This window comes from Lepisma saccharinum, chromosome 3 (genome assembly GCF_977018435.1).
Source record: "Lepisma saccharinum chromosome 3, izLepSacc3.1, whole genome shotgun sequence".
NCBI classification, from domain to species: domain Eukaryota; kingdom Metazoa; phylum Arthropoda; class Insecta; order Zygentoma; family Lepismatidae; genus Lepisma; species Lepisma saccharinum.
Window position 1 is genome coordinate 36,566,698 of NC_139231.1, and position 16,919 is coordinate 36,583,616.

Below are 16,919 nucleotides of genomic sequence, written 5' to 3' on the forward strand. Positions count from 1 at the left end.
TTTTTATTAAGTGGACAATACACCCAACACAGAGACATAAAATTCAATTTTATTAGTGGTTGTTAGCTCTAAAATATGCAAGAAGTTTATATATATGATACATATATGCGTTTGCATATATGCAATGTGCATTTATGAAATAACTTTTAAATTATGCATTTGCATGTGCATTTGCATGTGCATTATGCAAAATGCTTAACTACTATTCGGGCCATACTAATAACAAAATAGAGTTACTATGCATTTCAGTACACTGACCGTGTGAAATGTAAAACAAATAATGGAAAACAGTTGTCCAGGATATTTTCTTGTTTGGTGGATCGGGTAGAAAAATCTCCCCAGCGAAACAGCGACAACAATAATAACAATAAAATTTGTTCATTTTAAATATTATAGTTTGTAATATTATTGTTGTTATTTCTACTATTCAAGTTTTATCAATTGCCACTCCCCCCCCCCCCCCCACAAATGCCCATGTCCCATATGACTATCTTCGTATTGTCAAAAATTATTGCACAGGAATAATACAATATACCTACATCAATATATTCAGGTTCTTCCTCAGACTCTTCCCACATTAACCATTATTTAATGCATCTTGTACCGTAGCAAACTCTTGCTTCTTAGCTAATGTCCCAAATAATTTATTTTCCTTTCCTTGATTACTTCCAGGAGTGCTCTTTCTGCAGCAATACTTTCCAACATACTTTCATTTTGTTACTTTGTCAACCTATTTCGTACTTTCCATTATTCGGCATAACTACATTTCTAGAGATTCGATTACAGTCACTTATTCTCACTTCTGAGCGTCCAGGTTTCTGTGCCATACAATACTGCTCACTTGGTTTTACTGACTGCAGCTCATCTTGCGGCTTATGATACATTCTAGATAGTTGAAGCTATCCATACTGTAGATGAGAGACATACGAGGTAGAGTCAAATGAAAACCTTAATAACCTCAATTGTTATTTACAAAACGACCTCAGGGCTGCTACACTGATCAGGCGAGCTTGAAAACGCCATTTTGTCAAATTAAAGATGACGCCTTCTCCATACACTTGCACCAGTAAAAAGCAATTGTTTCTTGTCACGTGGAAGTCGAAAACTTATAGACATTTTCCTGAAAAGGCCTATTCAATATCTGTGACCATGCTTACCACACCAGCAAGCTTGCAAACAGAGGAGGAATTTCGACAAAAGACTCAGATGGGTGGAAATACGTATCTTCGCGGTGACTCATATATAGACTTCGGATTTTTAGGTTCTAAAAAGTGTGCTTCTTGGTTCCTAAAATAGGTTCGAAAAACCCTAAAATAGGTTCTAATAATCTTAAAATAGGTCCTAAAAATCCTAAAATAGGTTCTAAAAATCTTAAGTTAGGCTCGAAAATTCTTGAAGTAGGTTCAAAAAAACTTAAAATAGTTCAAAATTCTTGAAAAATTTTGATTAGGTATAGTCACAGGCAATAATAATGGGACACCTATATTCTGAAATACGCACGATCTTGCATATTAGTCTCTTGCATATGTGTTGTGTCTGTCAGTGACAGCCTAATATTTGTTTTCCCACATTACACATGCCATTGTCAACTTCCGCCTGTTACAATTCTTAATCCTACAACTTAGTAGCTGTGTGTTGCCAAACCCTAAGGCGATGGCAGAACTTACCATTGGAAATTTCCTATAAAATCCACTCTTCGCCGTATAGTTAGGCAAAAATCTTTTTTCATGTTATCCACAGTCAAACTCCACAATTTTGTCTGTGAGGATCATCTTGTATGTTGAAAATAATACATATTTCAACAAAAACATAGTCAATGGTGCAAACATCAATGTTGAAATGTTAGTTTGCAAGGCGTGAATGCCACAAAGCACCGAAGTGACGCGAAAGTGAGCAAGACCACACAGATCATACCTCTTGGGATTGTACAGGTAACAGTGGCACCAGACATTTTGCTTTGTTTAGAGCTTTGAAAATTCACCATGGACTTGGAGTAAGGGAAATCGACAGAGAGTACGTTTCAAACACGTTCGTCATTGAATTTCTTCGTGACCAAACAAAGCAAATGCCTCTGTGTGACATAAAAATCCTTTAAAACCTTTAAAAAAATACATAAAAACCTAAAAAAGGCTTGATTTAAGTGCATAAACCTAAAATAGGTTCTAACAAGCAAAATAGTTTTTTTAGGCACTATAAAACTTCATCAGTTGTTGCGTTTTTAAACGAAACGCTGACATAACTTATTATTTTACATACCTGTAAAGGAAAAAATAAGTTAAAAATCTAAAATCCGAGGTTTATTCATAAGTGATTGCAGATGCAACACAAATATACTTCTTCTTGTGGTATACAGACGGTAACTCAGACTTGAACATATGTGTGGGTCAGCAATGGGTCTATGCTAAAATGCAGCAAACTTCTGCAACTATACATGCAGAAATCAACTAGATACCATACAAAAAACAAATTAAAGTTTTCATTTGACGTCCCTTGTAATTATGTTTCACATATATCAAGAAAGATCTGCAATATATATTAAAAAAGTTACGAAGGCATTTTCCGAACACAAAATACCCGGGCAACGCCGTGCAATCAGCTAGTACATTTATAAAATCTAACTTAAATACAGTACAGTACCATTCAAAAGATGAGAATGGTTAAAGATACAAAAGTTTCGCCATAACAAAACTTTATTGACTCCTTCTAAGCAGGGTTTTTAAAGGTACAGGAATTTTAAATAAATTCAATTCCGGTCCAGGACAGAAAATCAGCAAGCGTGAATTGGTTCTGGACCGTAAAGAACCTTTTTATCTGTAAAGTATTTCAATACAGCCAAGGAACCTCTTTTTCTGAATGAATTTAAATACGGTCCAGGGATCTTTTTCCGGATGAATTTAAATACGGTCCGGGAACTATTTTTCCGAACCAATTTAAATTCGGTCCAGGAACCTTTTTTCGGATCAATTTAAATAGGGTCAAAGTTCCGTATTGAAATGAAACAATACGCAACTTGGATCGAATACGGACCTGACGATAAACAATTATCTACTTGTGACCATGAAAGACTAATCCAGGTGCTGGCTGCCTCGAGAACAGGTAGACACGTAGACAAGGTAGAAATGGGCGAAACGCAAACGCTGCAATCACGTTGCCCCTCTCCATGCAGCCCCATTCTCTCGCGCTAGTGTTGTCCACGGGACAGGCTTTTAAAAACTCGAGACGAGACGAGATTGACCATGTGTCATGAGACAAACGAATATTTTCGAGACGAGACAGCATTTCCACGAGACTTCCACGAGACGAGACAGGCCAAAGTCTCGTCTCGTGGGCAACACTATCTCGCGCACGTTTTTTCACTTGGTTGTAGCAGCACTGCCGTTCCCTGTTGTAATATCTGCTGGGAACACAGCAGCCTCACGTTACCTCATCGACGGTTCCTATTGGCTGCGGTTCCTGGCTCGGATGCCAGAGCAACACGTGACGGGTTTGTTTGAACTCAATGTGACGCCACACTAATACAGTCCATTGCGTTATGTACAGTAACTCTTCGACAAGGGAGTTTTTGAACCTGGTCCATGAAAGAACAACAGCGTTTTGATTTATTCCCTGCGCTACGTTTTCTACAACCTCAGTATGACATTCCAATGTAGAACGTACTTTTTTAGAAGGTAACTTTTCATCGGTCAACCCTGGTCAAGGAATTGTAAATAATATCAATCCCGGACTGGGAGAGAAAATCAGCAAACGTAAATGAGTTCTAGACAATGAATAACCTTTTCATACTTAAAGCATTTCAATTAGATCTAGGAACCTCTTTTCAGGATCAATTCAAATACGGTCCAGAAACCTTTTTGCAGGAACAATTAAAATGCGGTCCAGGAACCTTTTTTCAATGTAACAATACGCAACTTGGACCGAATTTATATTGTGCGAGAAAAAGGTTCGGGTCCTGCAGCTGAAGCCAATAGAACCCATTAGAATTTATGGTTTCCTGGATCTTGAACAACCCTGCTTCTAAGTAACGGGAAACGACTTCAGATCAAAGGTCCAGCGCTGCTTGAAAGTCAACATCAATGCTACCGACGTTCGGAGCATCCTGTAATCGACCGACAAGTACTGGCGCAATGGCCGAGAGAGAAAATAATTCGAGGGCAGTTTCCGACTTTGGTTAAATAAAGAGAATAGATTGATGGAGGTCCACAAATAACGCGGGGAAACATTCTGAGGGCACTCAAAAGTGATGGGAATTCACAGATCTGTCCTAGTGCGGATCCACAGAGAGGGCGCTGGGGACGATCGCCCTCTCCAACTGCCCACACCAGGATTTTGTGACATATTTGCCCCGCACCGTATTTTTGGCAACTCAAGTGTTCTTTGAACGTGATTTCATATTTTCCGTGCTTAACAGTGATGATGTGATTTTCATGAATACTTATATTGTTAGGTTTATGAAGCGAAATAATTATCATCCTGCCTTATCAGAAATTCGACGGTAACGTTAGTCTCTAGACCACGGAAGCCTCCTAAAGTTTCATTAAATTCACTAAATGGTAAGATACAGTTTCAAGTGGGATCCGATATAATGTGTAACATGCTTTTTCAGTTGGAGTCGAGTCTGGAACTCCTTGATTACAATGCGACAGTGTTAGTCACTACACTTTTCGGGAAGTTCAAGATTATAACAGATTAATTTTTAATTTGATGGTTGATGATGCTTTGAAGATGTCAAATATCTGGATTTATGGTTCCAAGGAAGGTATAATAAGTCTGGTCCATATTGAAATTCGTTCTGTATTTACAAATTGCATAGACAGAGATAAAACTTTGCACTCTAACAAGTACAGGCTGGAAAGGTTTTAGATATTTCCTTGCCTTTCTACAATAGGTAACATAAAATCTAGCAATAGAACATTAAAATCAAAGTTCAAAAATGAACACGAAGATAATCCAAGGCTTTTATACCTAGGTATATGTAATTTCAAATAATTTTTTTTCTTTCAGAAATATCACCTAATCATCACGGATCTGCTACTTACATTTTCGTTATTTTACGTCGATTTTACACCTTTCTGGGTTAATCGCGACAGGACTTTGAAACCATGATCCAAAATATTAATTGGAAATTGACAAAACAAAGGAAAGGGTTAATTAGTTGTGCACACCATTGTGGTTACCGCCAATATAAGGGTCACAGGCATAGCGACCTTAAAAGAGGGGATTGAGTTCTCTAAAACAAGGGGAGAAGAGGCGTCAGAAGAATCTACATCCCTCTTGCCACTATTAACTTCCGTTTCCGCTTCCCTCCCCGTTATTTTTAGCTTCGTTGTCAAGTCTCTTTTCTCCCGCTGCAACGGGGATTCTTTTTGAAGGGTGATTAGCGATGTACTTCTCTTCTCTTTTTTTATTTCCTTCCTGTTTCTACTCTGATTCACTTTTTCCTAACTACACTCTCTCACACGTGATCCAGACAGCGTATTTCAAATTCATGATTGCATTAGGTCCGCTTCAGAAGGGAGGTAATCCCTTTCGCTTCAGTGTCAGTTTAATTTTCCCAATGCCATACGCTATAATAGAAAATCTAGGAAATCCCTAGGTAGTAGTCAGCAAAAATAGGATTCGCAGAATTCCAGTTAAGTCGAATCGAGCGTTGGGGGGAGAGAGGGGGCTCGGGGGTGGGGGGTTGCAAGCGGAGCGAGACATACCAGGAACTGAGGGTAGAGTTAACCAAACTTGACAAAAAAAGGAAGTGGAAAAAAAAAAGGAAGACAGAGGTATCTTTAAGACGGTTCGCTGCACAACTCAAATTGGTCATATTTCTTGTTCGAATAACAACTTTTTTCCTCTCTCTCGCTGCTTCCCCTTTTTTTTTTTTTAACTGTAGGCTCTGGCAAACGGTAATGGGCTTTGTGTCTCGGGCTACAGAGGTCCTTAGGGAACCCTCTCTCCCGTCACGTTGACACCACCATGCTATTCGTTCCGGGAATTTGGCGTGATCAATTTGGGAAGAGAGAGAAGGAAGTTATGTTATGGCGCGAGTGTGTCCCTCGTCGATTCCGGCAAATAAAATAAAAAAAAGAGGAAATAAAATGGAATCTCTCTCTCTCCGTCACGCAACGAAAGGTTATCCCGAAAGAATCATTATCCTTTTTTTTTTATCCTTAAGGGAAACAAACTGCATGCTTGGCGCTTGTTGCTTAAAGAACACGTACTGGCTCTTTCTAATTACCCGCCTTGCGGAGCTGGTGTCTTGTGGTGTGGCACAGTCTTTAATTGTTGCCAGATCGAGTAGAAATGACATTTGGGCATAGGCGGTCCCGGGGGAGAGGGGTACAAGTACCCTTTGTTTTGAACCTTAATATTGTGCTCGTATGTGTGGCAAAAAAGTCGTAAACCATAATAATTCAATTTAAATTAATGATGGTTTTACGGTGATAAAAACTTTATCCATTCCTTCATTCATCGTTATACAGACTCGATTTTGGACTCAAGTTAAAAATTAACTAGTAGATCTACATAAAAATGAGTTAGATCAAAATTTAGTTCATACAATTCCTCTTTAATCTGCACACAGTAAGGACCGGATTAAGACGAAATTGGGCCTGATGCATGAAATCTTCGGTGAACAATAAGCACAACGACGTTATAGTTACGTCACAGCGCAAAGAATAATAGTAACTGTATAATAAGTAACGCTGCGTCTAGGCGTCCGAAATTGGGGCTCCAAATTTCATTTATTTTCAGTTTAATATAGCAAAAGAAAACTGTTCAGCTTTCGGAAAATTCTTGTCTGTTTTCATCTGGGCCTTTTTCAGGAATGGGCCTAATGTTGCAGCATCAATAGCACCCACCTTAATCCGGGCCTGCACACAGCGATGTCCGTTGAACCGTGGAAACTGGAGCCTGTCACTGCGAGTAGGTGCGTGCGGTGTTGCCACGTACATCTTTGCTCCGTTGAATAAAAACTCTGTATAAAATCGGTTTCGCAATGTGAATTGACAATGATAATGGATTTTAAAAATAGATGCAAAGAGCTTCAAAACAAGACCTATATTTGTATTTGTAGGACTACCCAATACTAAGGAAAAGTTGTTCCACAAAATTGATAAGAGCGGATTTTTGACTAATTAGAAAATCTGAAAACTAAGAATTATGTTTAAAACCTTTCTGTCTGCGCGGTAGTAAAATTTCATCACATTCGAACAACCCGTTCTTTCATTCATAGAATTTCAAGGAGAGCGATCTTTTGCAAAACTAAAAACCGGCCCCTTTTTGTTCTGACAACGATAAAAAATAGAAGGCATACCCGAAAAAAAAAATTGGTTGGCATAACATTAACGTAGAATTGAATAAGCTAAATTTTGATGTAATTCTTTTTATGTAGTCTGCTGATTAATTTTTAATTGAAGACCAAACTCGAGTATCTATCATTTTTAATCCGACAATATGCATGTTTTTAACTGCAACCTCCAGATTTCCCGATCTTGCGCCTTAAGTTTCATGAAAGCGTAGGATCCATTACTACCTATCGACTGATATCTTATTCCTCACCGTATCCTTTTCCCGTTAACCATTCCGAGTTAGATTTTTCTAAGCTAGGGTCGCAGCCAATTTCTTTTTCTTTTCTTGATCACTTCCAGCATCTCTTTTGTTTTACAAACTCTTTCCAACAAACTCTTTCCAATTCACACGCTCCATTCTTCACCATATGCACATTTCTAGTCGCTTTTCCTCGCCATACAACGATACACTCCACACAAAACAATTCATTAGTCTCTTTCTTAGTTGTTTCAAAAAACTTTACATAATCTCTGTCCCGGTTATCTCTGGAGCAAGCGAGCGAAAACAAGTCTCTACAAAAGTAGTGACGCGAGACGACTCCACTAATGGACACGTGAGAGGGAATGGGATTGCGTGCAGCTACCAGCCTTCCTAGCAGTGTGTTTTGCTTCGCTCTGCCCAACTCGATTCCCTCCCCTCCTCTGCAGCTATGTGCGGCTTTGCTCCAGAGATATAAAGGACAGAATATAGTAATAATGTGATCATATGCTACTGTGTTTGAAACTAAATAAATACATTAATTGTGAAGCTGTTTTGATGAAAAACATTTGCATTCCTTACATCAAGTCCATACCCTATTGACACATCTAGGTTTCATATCCTAGACGGTCAACCATTCTAAATCTAGATTTACATTGTTATATAAAAACAAAAATATGAATATAAGCAAATTGAAGAACTGTGTACTGTAGATTTTGTGTTACTATGATGATATTTGTAAACTATGGACTGCCTGTCCATAAAACAAATTTTATTTTATTTCACATTTTAGTGAGAGGGCTACATAAGTGCAGCAAGAATGCTAAGGGTGTATTATGGGTATGAAGACTTCGACTCGGAAAAGACTGAGTAATCCGTCAACTATACTACATCCCAGAAGATGTGGGGTAAGCGAAGGAAAAGAAGTCAGTCCTCTGCGCAGGTAGTGACTCTAGAGTACTCGGCCGATGAACGCTCGAGAGGGAAGGAGGTGTGGAGGGGGCAACGCGACTCCAGCCACCAGCCGTTTGTAACAGCGCGTATTGCTTCACTCTGCCTACTCGCTTTCTACCCCTCTCTACCGTTATGCGCGGCGTTTCTCCACAGATTTCCTGCGACGGAGTATACTTGTTAGTTCCATGAACGTAGTCAGGAAGGGAGGTGAAGATATTCTTAGAAAAATCACACTTGCTCTTTATAGGGGTCTTTCGTAATGGTGAATTTACTTTTGAAGCCCGAATTACTAATAAATTGTTTGTACTACTTTGTAAATGTCTTGATTACATATTGCCGTGTGTTAATAATGAATCACATCACAACTTTCCCAAATATATTTTTGTAATCTTAAGTCCCTTTTCTGCCACTTTTGGCTAATCGAGACGATAAAGATTAGATTAGATCGAGGAAAGAACACTAACACATACCACCCATGTCGGGTATCGAACACGGGAACTTCGGTAACGAGATTGAAAGTCGACCACTCAACGCACTAAACCCATCTGCCTTTACCCTCCCCCACCCATTTATTTGAGGCTGGGTGAAACCCAGAGCCGCTTTATGCCGGGACAAGAAAGGAAAAGTTCCGACCTTAGATCACCCATCCCTGGAATCGAACTCTGGTATCCCGCGTGACAGTCAGACACTATACCCACTTTTATAAGTGCAACAAATAAATTTGCAACGCGAGTGGAGTTTTTTCGCGAGAGTTCGCTAAAAAGAAAGTGATACAATTTCCTAACTATTGCAGAAACATAAATTGACACGAGATTTCAAAATCTGCAATCAGAATTTAGCTAACCTTAACCTTCCTGGAATTCAGTCGATTGGCAATAAACTCGACGGAAACCGATTACATAATACTGTATGACGTCACATAATTATAAAATAAGGTGTAATAGCCCATTTGTTTTTAAAGTACAACTACCTATTCTTTCGTTGGTTTACTTTGGTAAGTGGTTATTACAATGGTTAATTAAGTGGTTAATAAAAGATTTGAAATGTATCGTAAGAACCCAACCTACCTATCCTACCTATCTTCCTGTACGATAAATTTCAAATAATTTCTTTCATCTTGGCACTGATTGTATAACAAACCAGATGTCGCGTACGTCTGGTTCTGTCCTCTGACGCGACCAATATTGCCAGTACACCACGATATATAAAGAAAACATACTTTTTTAATTGAAGGGCTCGGATGTAAAACATGGTGACATTTTGGACATTTCTGAATTCATTAAGAAGAAAGGTTATTAGATAACTGTAGATAAAATGTTTTCGTGATGTGTTTAGCAATTTCAGAAGGCTTCACTGAGTCCAATGCAAATTGTATGACATGGCAATTTCACTCGAAAATTGAAGGATGGCACATTTTACTTGGGAACTCAAAAATGACCAAAATGTCACTTATGTTTTGCACCCAACCCCTTCAATTACTATGTCATAATTAACCCCATAAATAGACTGGAGTTCATTAAAACCCGTGAAAATTTATCATTCTATTTTGCATTTCGATAAATACCCACACAGACCATCGATACACATCGAAAATTATTGAAAGCAAATCCATAGCTGTTTTTTATTCGTGTTTCCTTTTAAGTCGTACAAAAACTTTTTTTTTACAGCTTAGTAACTTTTCCTCCATTCTGAACGATCATGCAGCCTAAAGGATTATTTTCTTGTTTCATGTTTAAAACATATCCACATAGACAAAGTTAATACCCAGTGTAAGGTTCATGTCTATCGCTTTTTTGTACAAAAGTTAGGTGCGTTCAAAATCTAGGTTGACTAGGTGACTTTTCGGACACCCTGTGTTTACTTTCGATGTTGACAAAATGAATCAATGAATGAAACTGAATGAGCATAATGGAACAATCAGCAAATCAGACATCACTCACGGATGAACGGGAACCACTGCCTTCCTGTCAACTTTTTCTTACACCAGAGATGCAATCTACTAAAAACAGGATATCATGCTAAGGAGTCCGTTGGAGATACTCGCACCCCCGTCTCTCTTGCCTTGCACATCTACGTATAAACACACCTACAACATAATAAATGTCGTGAAACATAAACTTTATTTCCATCATCTATGAAAAAAACAGCCCCGTTGCGTGAAGTTAGTTCCAGAACTCAGTGAAAGATTTTTTTTATTGCCCTTGCAACACTGAGTCGAAATAGAAAAGACGGGAAAGAAGGTGAGGGAATAGCGCCCTGGGGACCCGAAGTCTACAGTGGAATTGAAACACGTTCCCCGAATATTTCGCAAAGCAAAGGCCATTTTCACAAGTCGCTCAGTTAAACCCCCCTTCCTCCCCCCTCCCTCCTTTGCGATGGGTTTCCCCGTCTCCTAACGGCAGAAATAACGTCGGTTGGCAGAAGCAGTGGACAGCCGTGACTGCATTTGATGCTAACAGATCCTCCGCTTGATGTTACGCGTCCTTTATTATTGCGAGAAGGAAGCGACGTGAGCTGCCGTGTTAAATAATGCAGAAACCTTGTTTATAAGTTCTATGGAAGGAAGGGAACAGATTTTCTAGATTCGGGCTGGAACAAACCGTACGTTCCTAGGAGATAGAGTATGCTACACTGTTAGACATAGAATATGCTACACTGTTAGAACTTACCTTAACAGTCTGGCCTGTTAATTTCTAAAATCGCGACGCAACTATTTTTATTTAAATTTGAATGTTTTATCATACATAAATATAGCTAATGATTATAAATTCCAGTTCTGTGAACCGTAACTATATATTTTATAAACTGATGTAGTATTAAAATTACATGAATTATGTTAATTTAAGTTGAAGGGTTGACTGGAGAAATCCAACTGCTGCCATCCAGCTATCTTAAAAATATGACCATTACCTATTTTAAAGCACCTATTAACGGCTTTACATATATACTGTAATTTTAATGATTCCATTAATAAAAATATATTTGCTGTGTACACAACTGCAATTCATAATCATTATCTTTACTCAAGATAAATTTTTCAAATTTAAATTCGCCGGCCCCTGGCGGAGTGGTTATCACATCGCGCTACGGCGCCAGGGGTTCCGGGTTCGAATCTCGACCTGGGCATGGATGTTTGTGAGTGTCCATTCATCAATTTCATTGTATCATCACTCATCCACATCTTTGCAATTAGCCAAAAGTAGCACAAAAGCGAAGTAAAATAAATCAAATCAATGAATCAATGAATCAAATTTAAATTCGTAAGTTCCCTCTCTCTCTCTTTATCTATCCATCTATCTATCTATATATATATATATATATATATATATATATATATATATATATATATATATATATATATACTATAACCAATAACACTTTAAAAACAGTCATGGCCCTTTTTACGGTAGTTGGATGGCGGTGGAAATTAACGTTCATAAATTGATGTTTCTCCAGTCAACTTTTTACAGTGTAGAAAGTACCAAATATTTTTGTGATCACATGAGAACATGATTAACTGTAACCAATATTTTGTATTAAACAACAATGTTAGAATGTAATTTTGTGGTTAAAACTTTCTATGCAGTGAGAGTTAACAGGGGCAAGGCAGGGACTCCCCTCAACCAATAGACTCAAGTGTATCTGACAATAGAGAAAAATTGTCATCCACACTAGGGTTAATTCGATCCTTCATAAATAATTGTCATAGTTGCAAAGCGTCTTTATGAAGCGAGTATCTTTCAGTGCTTTCATACATCTGTACGAATATTCGACCGACAAAGACTATCACGAAAATATCGGTATGTAATATACCCGGCTTTTGATCAACAAATACTCAACAATATTTTAAGCATTTGTTATTGTTGTTTAGTAAAAAAGTAACTTGTTAATCATTGGGCGCAAAAAGTTTGTAAGTCCACACCATAGCAGTACTGTTTACTTTTTCTTGGTAGACAAGGCTTAGCATTAAAAGGCCATAGTGTGAGGACTAAAAGTGAGATGGAAACTGCCCCCACGCGCACCTAATCGCCGTCAAAATATGTTCCTTATTCTAGCATAACTTATCTCATATTCTAAGGAATGAAAGAAAGGTTTTCAAATGTTTTCAGATCCAACAAATTTTATTTCAAGAACACTGCATTTTAACATTAACATACTTGTATAGAATTCTCTATTACTATTTCCAATTTTTTTTTTACTTTCAATAACTAAAGTAACAGAGGTGTTTTGTGCATGTACAAAGATAAGTTCTAATAGCTCTTTATATATTTTTTTCAATGCTAGGTCTTCAGTATACCGAAAAGGTTATAAATTAATTCACCTTGTTATCTTAGCTATTGAATTTTTTCCATGTATATACAGTATAGATCACCATGATATTTACTTTAATTGCAGTTAAAGCAACTGAATATTTACATATTAAATGTTACAGAGAACACTTCATTTCACAAGCATGTCACATTCTTTTTAATCTAAGGAAACATTTTTATTTTCCCTGAAACAATTTCGCGAAACAATAGAACATATTTAGTTATAAATATTTGGGTTTCTCGGGGTTTATATGCTTTATAACTATAGTGCTGACTGCTGAGAGAAAGTAAAAACAACTGACTAATATTAGGTGATGTTATTATAAATTGACAAGATGAAACCATGAAATGACAAGTGATGTGTATTTTGAAGTTCAAATCATGTAGCCATTTTTAATGAATGTATTATTCATTGCACAGTGCTGCCTCTAGTGGCGGGCCTTATAAGATAGTTTTTACTTTTATTCAACGTCGTTTAAACAATCGTTGTACACGTACTAGTTACAGAAGGTCCAAGAAACAGTGAATCTCGAAATGAATCCTTTACGATGATTTTTCTGTTTACATACCTGACCGTAACAGTACTGAGAAACAGAAAAAGTTTGTTCCATGTCAAAAGGCATATTTTGAAAACAAGCCTGCAAGGAATATTTTCAACTTTATTTAGTGTAATGTTATGAATTCCATTTCCAGTACCTAATAACATGTGGTAGTAACATTGGCTTTCCCCTCAAGCATGGCAGTTTAGTCAGTGACTGCAACTAAATTTGGCAGATTCTAGATTTAGCAGATTATCGGTCTCATCTCGAGTTGTAAATGGTATTGTTTCGATTTATAAACATCCCTTTCGTTCTCCGTTTCGTCTTGATAAGTCTCGAATTGTCTGATCTCGTTCTCGTTTCGACTTTTACAAGCCCGTCTCGGAACCAGCCGTACCCTTAACAATAGTGACAAATTTTGAAGGTTGGCAACACTGAAACAGTTTATTTTCCTCAAGAACGGCGAATAAGAAAGACAAAATATCCTCACAGTAAAAAAAAAAGGGGGGGAAAGGAGAACAAGAACGAAATCGCATTTTCTCTGAGGACCCTACATTCACTTTCGTAACCTGAGAAAGCAGGGCGGGAGTTTACAATCCGAGAGAAAATTAAATTGTTGTCATAGGAACGCGGAGCAAATGTAGACGAAGCAAAAAGGAAATTGTAAATTTAATTACTTCGGCTCTTGTAATTACTGCGCTGGAGGAAAACTGCACGGGATTCCTTCTCCTTTCGCAGCCGAAAGCGACTGCTTGCACATCTACTTAACGCTAAGAGAGACAAAGTGATTCGAATTGAATGAAAATGAGGTACACGCATAGAGAAACGAACCCTGTTAAGAAACTATGATTCAAAGAACTGCTAAATGCGAAAGAGCGAATTGAAAAGCTCTGAAACAAATTTAATCCTCCTCTTTTCCCGTCCGATTTCAGCAAGGGATTGCCGTGTAAATGAAGACAAGTGATTAAATAGTGATTGGAACACAGATGCACAGAATAAAAGTTGAATGAGATGTAAGGAATGACTGAAGTTTTTGGAAATTAAAGTTCCAGAAAGCTGTGCTAGGAAATTGTCTTTTATAAGTACAATAAAACAGTGACGGATATACAGAACAAATATGATACAATATGCATAAGATTATATGTATTCTGTCATGTGTTGTATATCAGTCACAATTGTATTGAACTACGATGATATAACATCGTTAATGTATCTCATTAACACACTTACCATTATTCAATTTGGGATAGATCCGAATTTATGACTATTATTAACTCATAAGTTAATTCTTCTTTGTAGCTAATCAGTGGTGATTTATTCAATCTTGGTTTTGGACTTTTAACCACTGTTATTTTCAAAAAAATTACCAACGTTTCGGAGGCTGAATCTGCCTCCGTCTTCAGGGTAGCGTGTAGTCTGTTAAATCATATCAGGTGGCCACGTCAAGACCTATTTTTGTATGTAGCACGACAGTTGAATAGTATGTGATATGATTTTCAAGTTTGTGCTGAATTGAGAAATAATTGACTTCAGTGAACTGGTTGAACTTTAGAACGTATTTTGAAAATTTGTTACACACATCCCAACAATGAAATGTAAAGCGGTCCGAATGACAGTTAACTATTCGTAAAGGTATGCAGGACGGAAAATGTTGGTATTCTCTAAATGTAGGAATTTCCTGACATTTCAGGATCCCGAAAATCGTGGTCATTCCCCTTCCTCCTCACCGAGCCCTGTTTAGAAGCTTTGCAATTTGCACAATCCTATTTATTACCATGATTACATTACTTATGAAGACGAAACATGCCATTGTGCAGACTTGTATATTTTATAAGAAAGCTTGTTATCTTAACCAAGTACATTAACTAGGAAAATGAATACTTCTAGCCGTTGTGAATGAACGCAAGTTTGAGGCAATATGCATCCACATTATATCCTGAATAATTTAGTTTCTTTGTCTTTTGCTAACTCTGCAATTCTACTACTGGAAACAGTATTGCAGTAATTTCAACCATAAATTAAATTTAATTAGTCTTACAATAATTTCAGATGTAAGTTTGAAGAGTATATCCGCCTCTTTACAATTACGTTTTTTCAATTTGCACAAGAACTGAAAGTGTATAAACATATTTCTTTTAAAATCTATTAGTGGTAAGGGAATTTAGAAATATTCTTAATCTAGCTTAGATATTTATGTACACACCCACAAGCATACATTACATATGTACACGCACAAGCATACGTTACATATGTACACACCACCATTCCATTCATACATTAGATGAAATGCCAGTTGACAAAAGGCGGTAAATAGAAGGGCACGAGCAAGGATATTAATGCAAATTCTATACCATAATATGCAATTCACACTATTCACAAGTTTTGTCATAGGAAAGCATGTATATATTACAAGAGAAGATGCAAAGAACCAAGTAGATTTTTCTATCACGTAATCACAATATTAACAATAATTTACAACACTATAAATTTACCTTCGTTCTTCCGGTTGCTTCGTTTTAACACTTTAAGTAGACTAGATCCTTTATCACAAAAATGTCTGTTCACGAGTCAGCACAGTGTTCAACGATTTTGCTTTAGTGAAGGGACGAAACAATGCGATTGAACAAGAAACGGCGACATGGGACAAGTTCGTATTTGGTTGAATCACGGAGCCAGTTTCGTTTCTTGGTACCCGTGGAGACTTGGGTATTCGATCACAGACTTCCCCGTTAGGTGCTGCAGCGGATTTTGTACGTCTGAAAAGAGGAAAGAAGAATAGTTTCAGTTGGACATGTGAAACCAAGTATGGGAAAACTTATTTAATGCAGTATACAGTTATGATTCGCAAGATTGGACTGATCTTGTCCAGGGTAAAGATAGATCAGTGCTTCGAGGTGGGAACGCGAGGTGATGCCATGCACGCCTAGTTAAGGAAATTCTCGTAAAAAATACCTCCAGCTTCTATAATTTGCTAAGAATCCCCATCTGCTTCATTGTCTTCATTTTGAACCATACAAGCATCACCCCCCCCCCCCTACCTTGGAATATCCACTTCGAGCACTGGGATAGATTGCAAGTTGCCGATTTAGAAATGCCAGCAAATTAGTTAGTTATTAATTATAAATATTTAATTTCAAATATATTTTACATACAAGATATATATTCACATTATATTGTCGTGATATCTGCGCAAATATGACTGTATAATATTCGCATTGTGATTTTACAGTGCACATAATTGAAAAACTAAACATAATCCGTAGCGCTAGGCCAAGGCCTACCTACCGACTACCAGCCTCACTCTCACATACGTCATCAAAGGTGGGCGATCATCCAACAAGTTACGAGATGATGTTTTGTCCACTGTCTAACGATGTCGCCCTGTAATCAGTTGGTTCCTGGTTCGATCCCCAGTGGTAACACATTGCACAGTTGTTCGGATCTCACTTTAAACTGTAGGTCCAATCCTTAACCTATCTGAGCACAGATATAATAGACATAAAAGCTATCGTTAACTGATACAGGTGCACAGACAGGCGGACACACGGCAGGCACATGAGGGTTTTTACCACCGGGACCT

The 16,919-nt window shown here is 37.6% G+C and overlaps 1 protein-coding gene across 2 annotated transcripts in view; it reads right to left on the bottom strand.

Annotated features, from left to right (window-relative positions):
- Nucleotides 1-15,524: 15,524 nt before the first annotated feature.
- The window catches only part of fuss (SKI family transcriptional corepressor fussel), a 113,400-nt gene continuing 112,005 nt past the window's right edge, over nt 15,525-16,919 (bottom strand). For both annotated transcript variants that reach the window (XM_083119812.1, XM_083119811.1), the window contains exon 6: nt 15,525-16,095. In XM_083119812.1, coding sequence (XP_082975938.1) covers nt 16,004-16,095 — 92 coding nt within the window. In that variant the 3' untranslated portion in view covers nt 15,525-16,003. The remainder of the gene's footprint in view (nt 16,096-16,919) is intronic.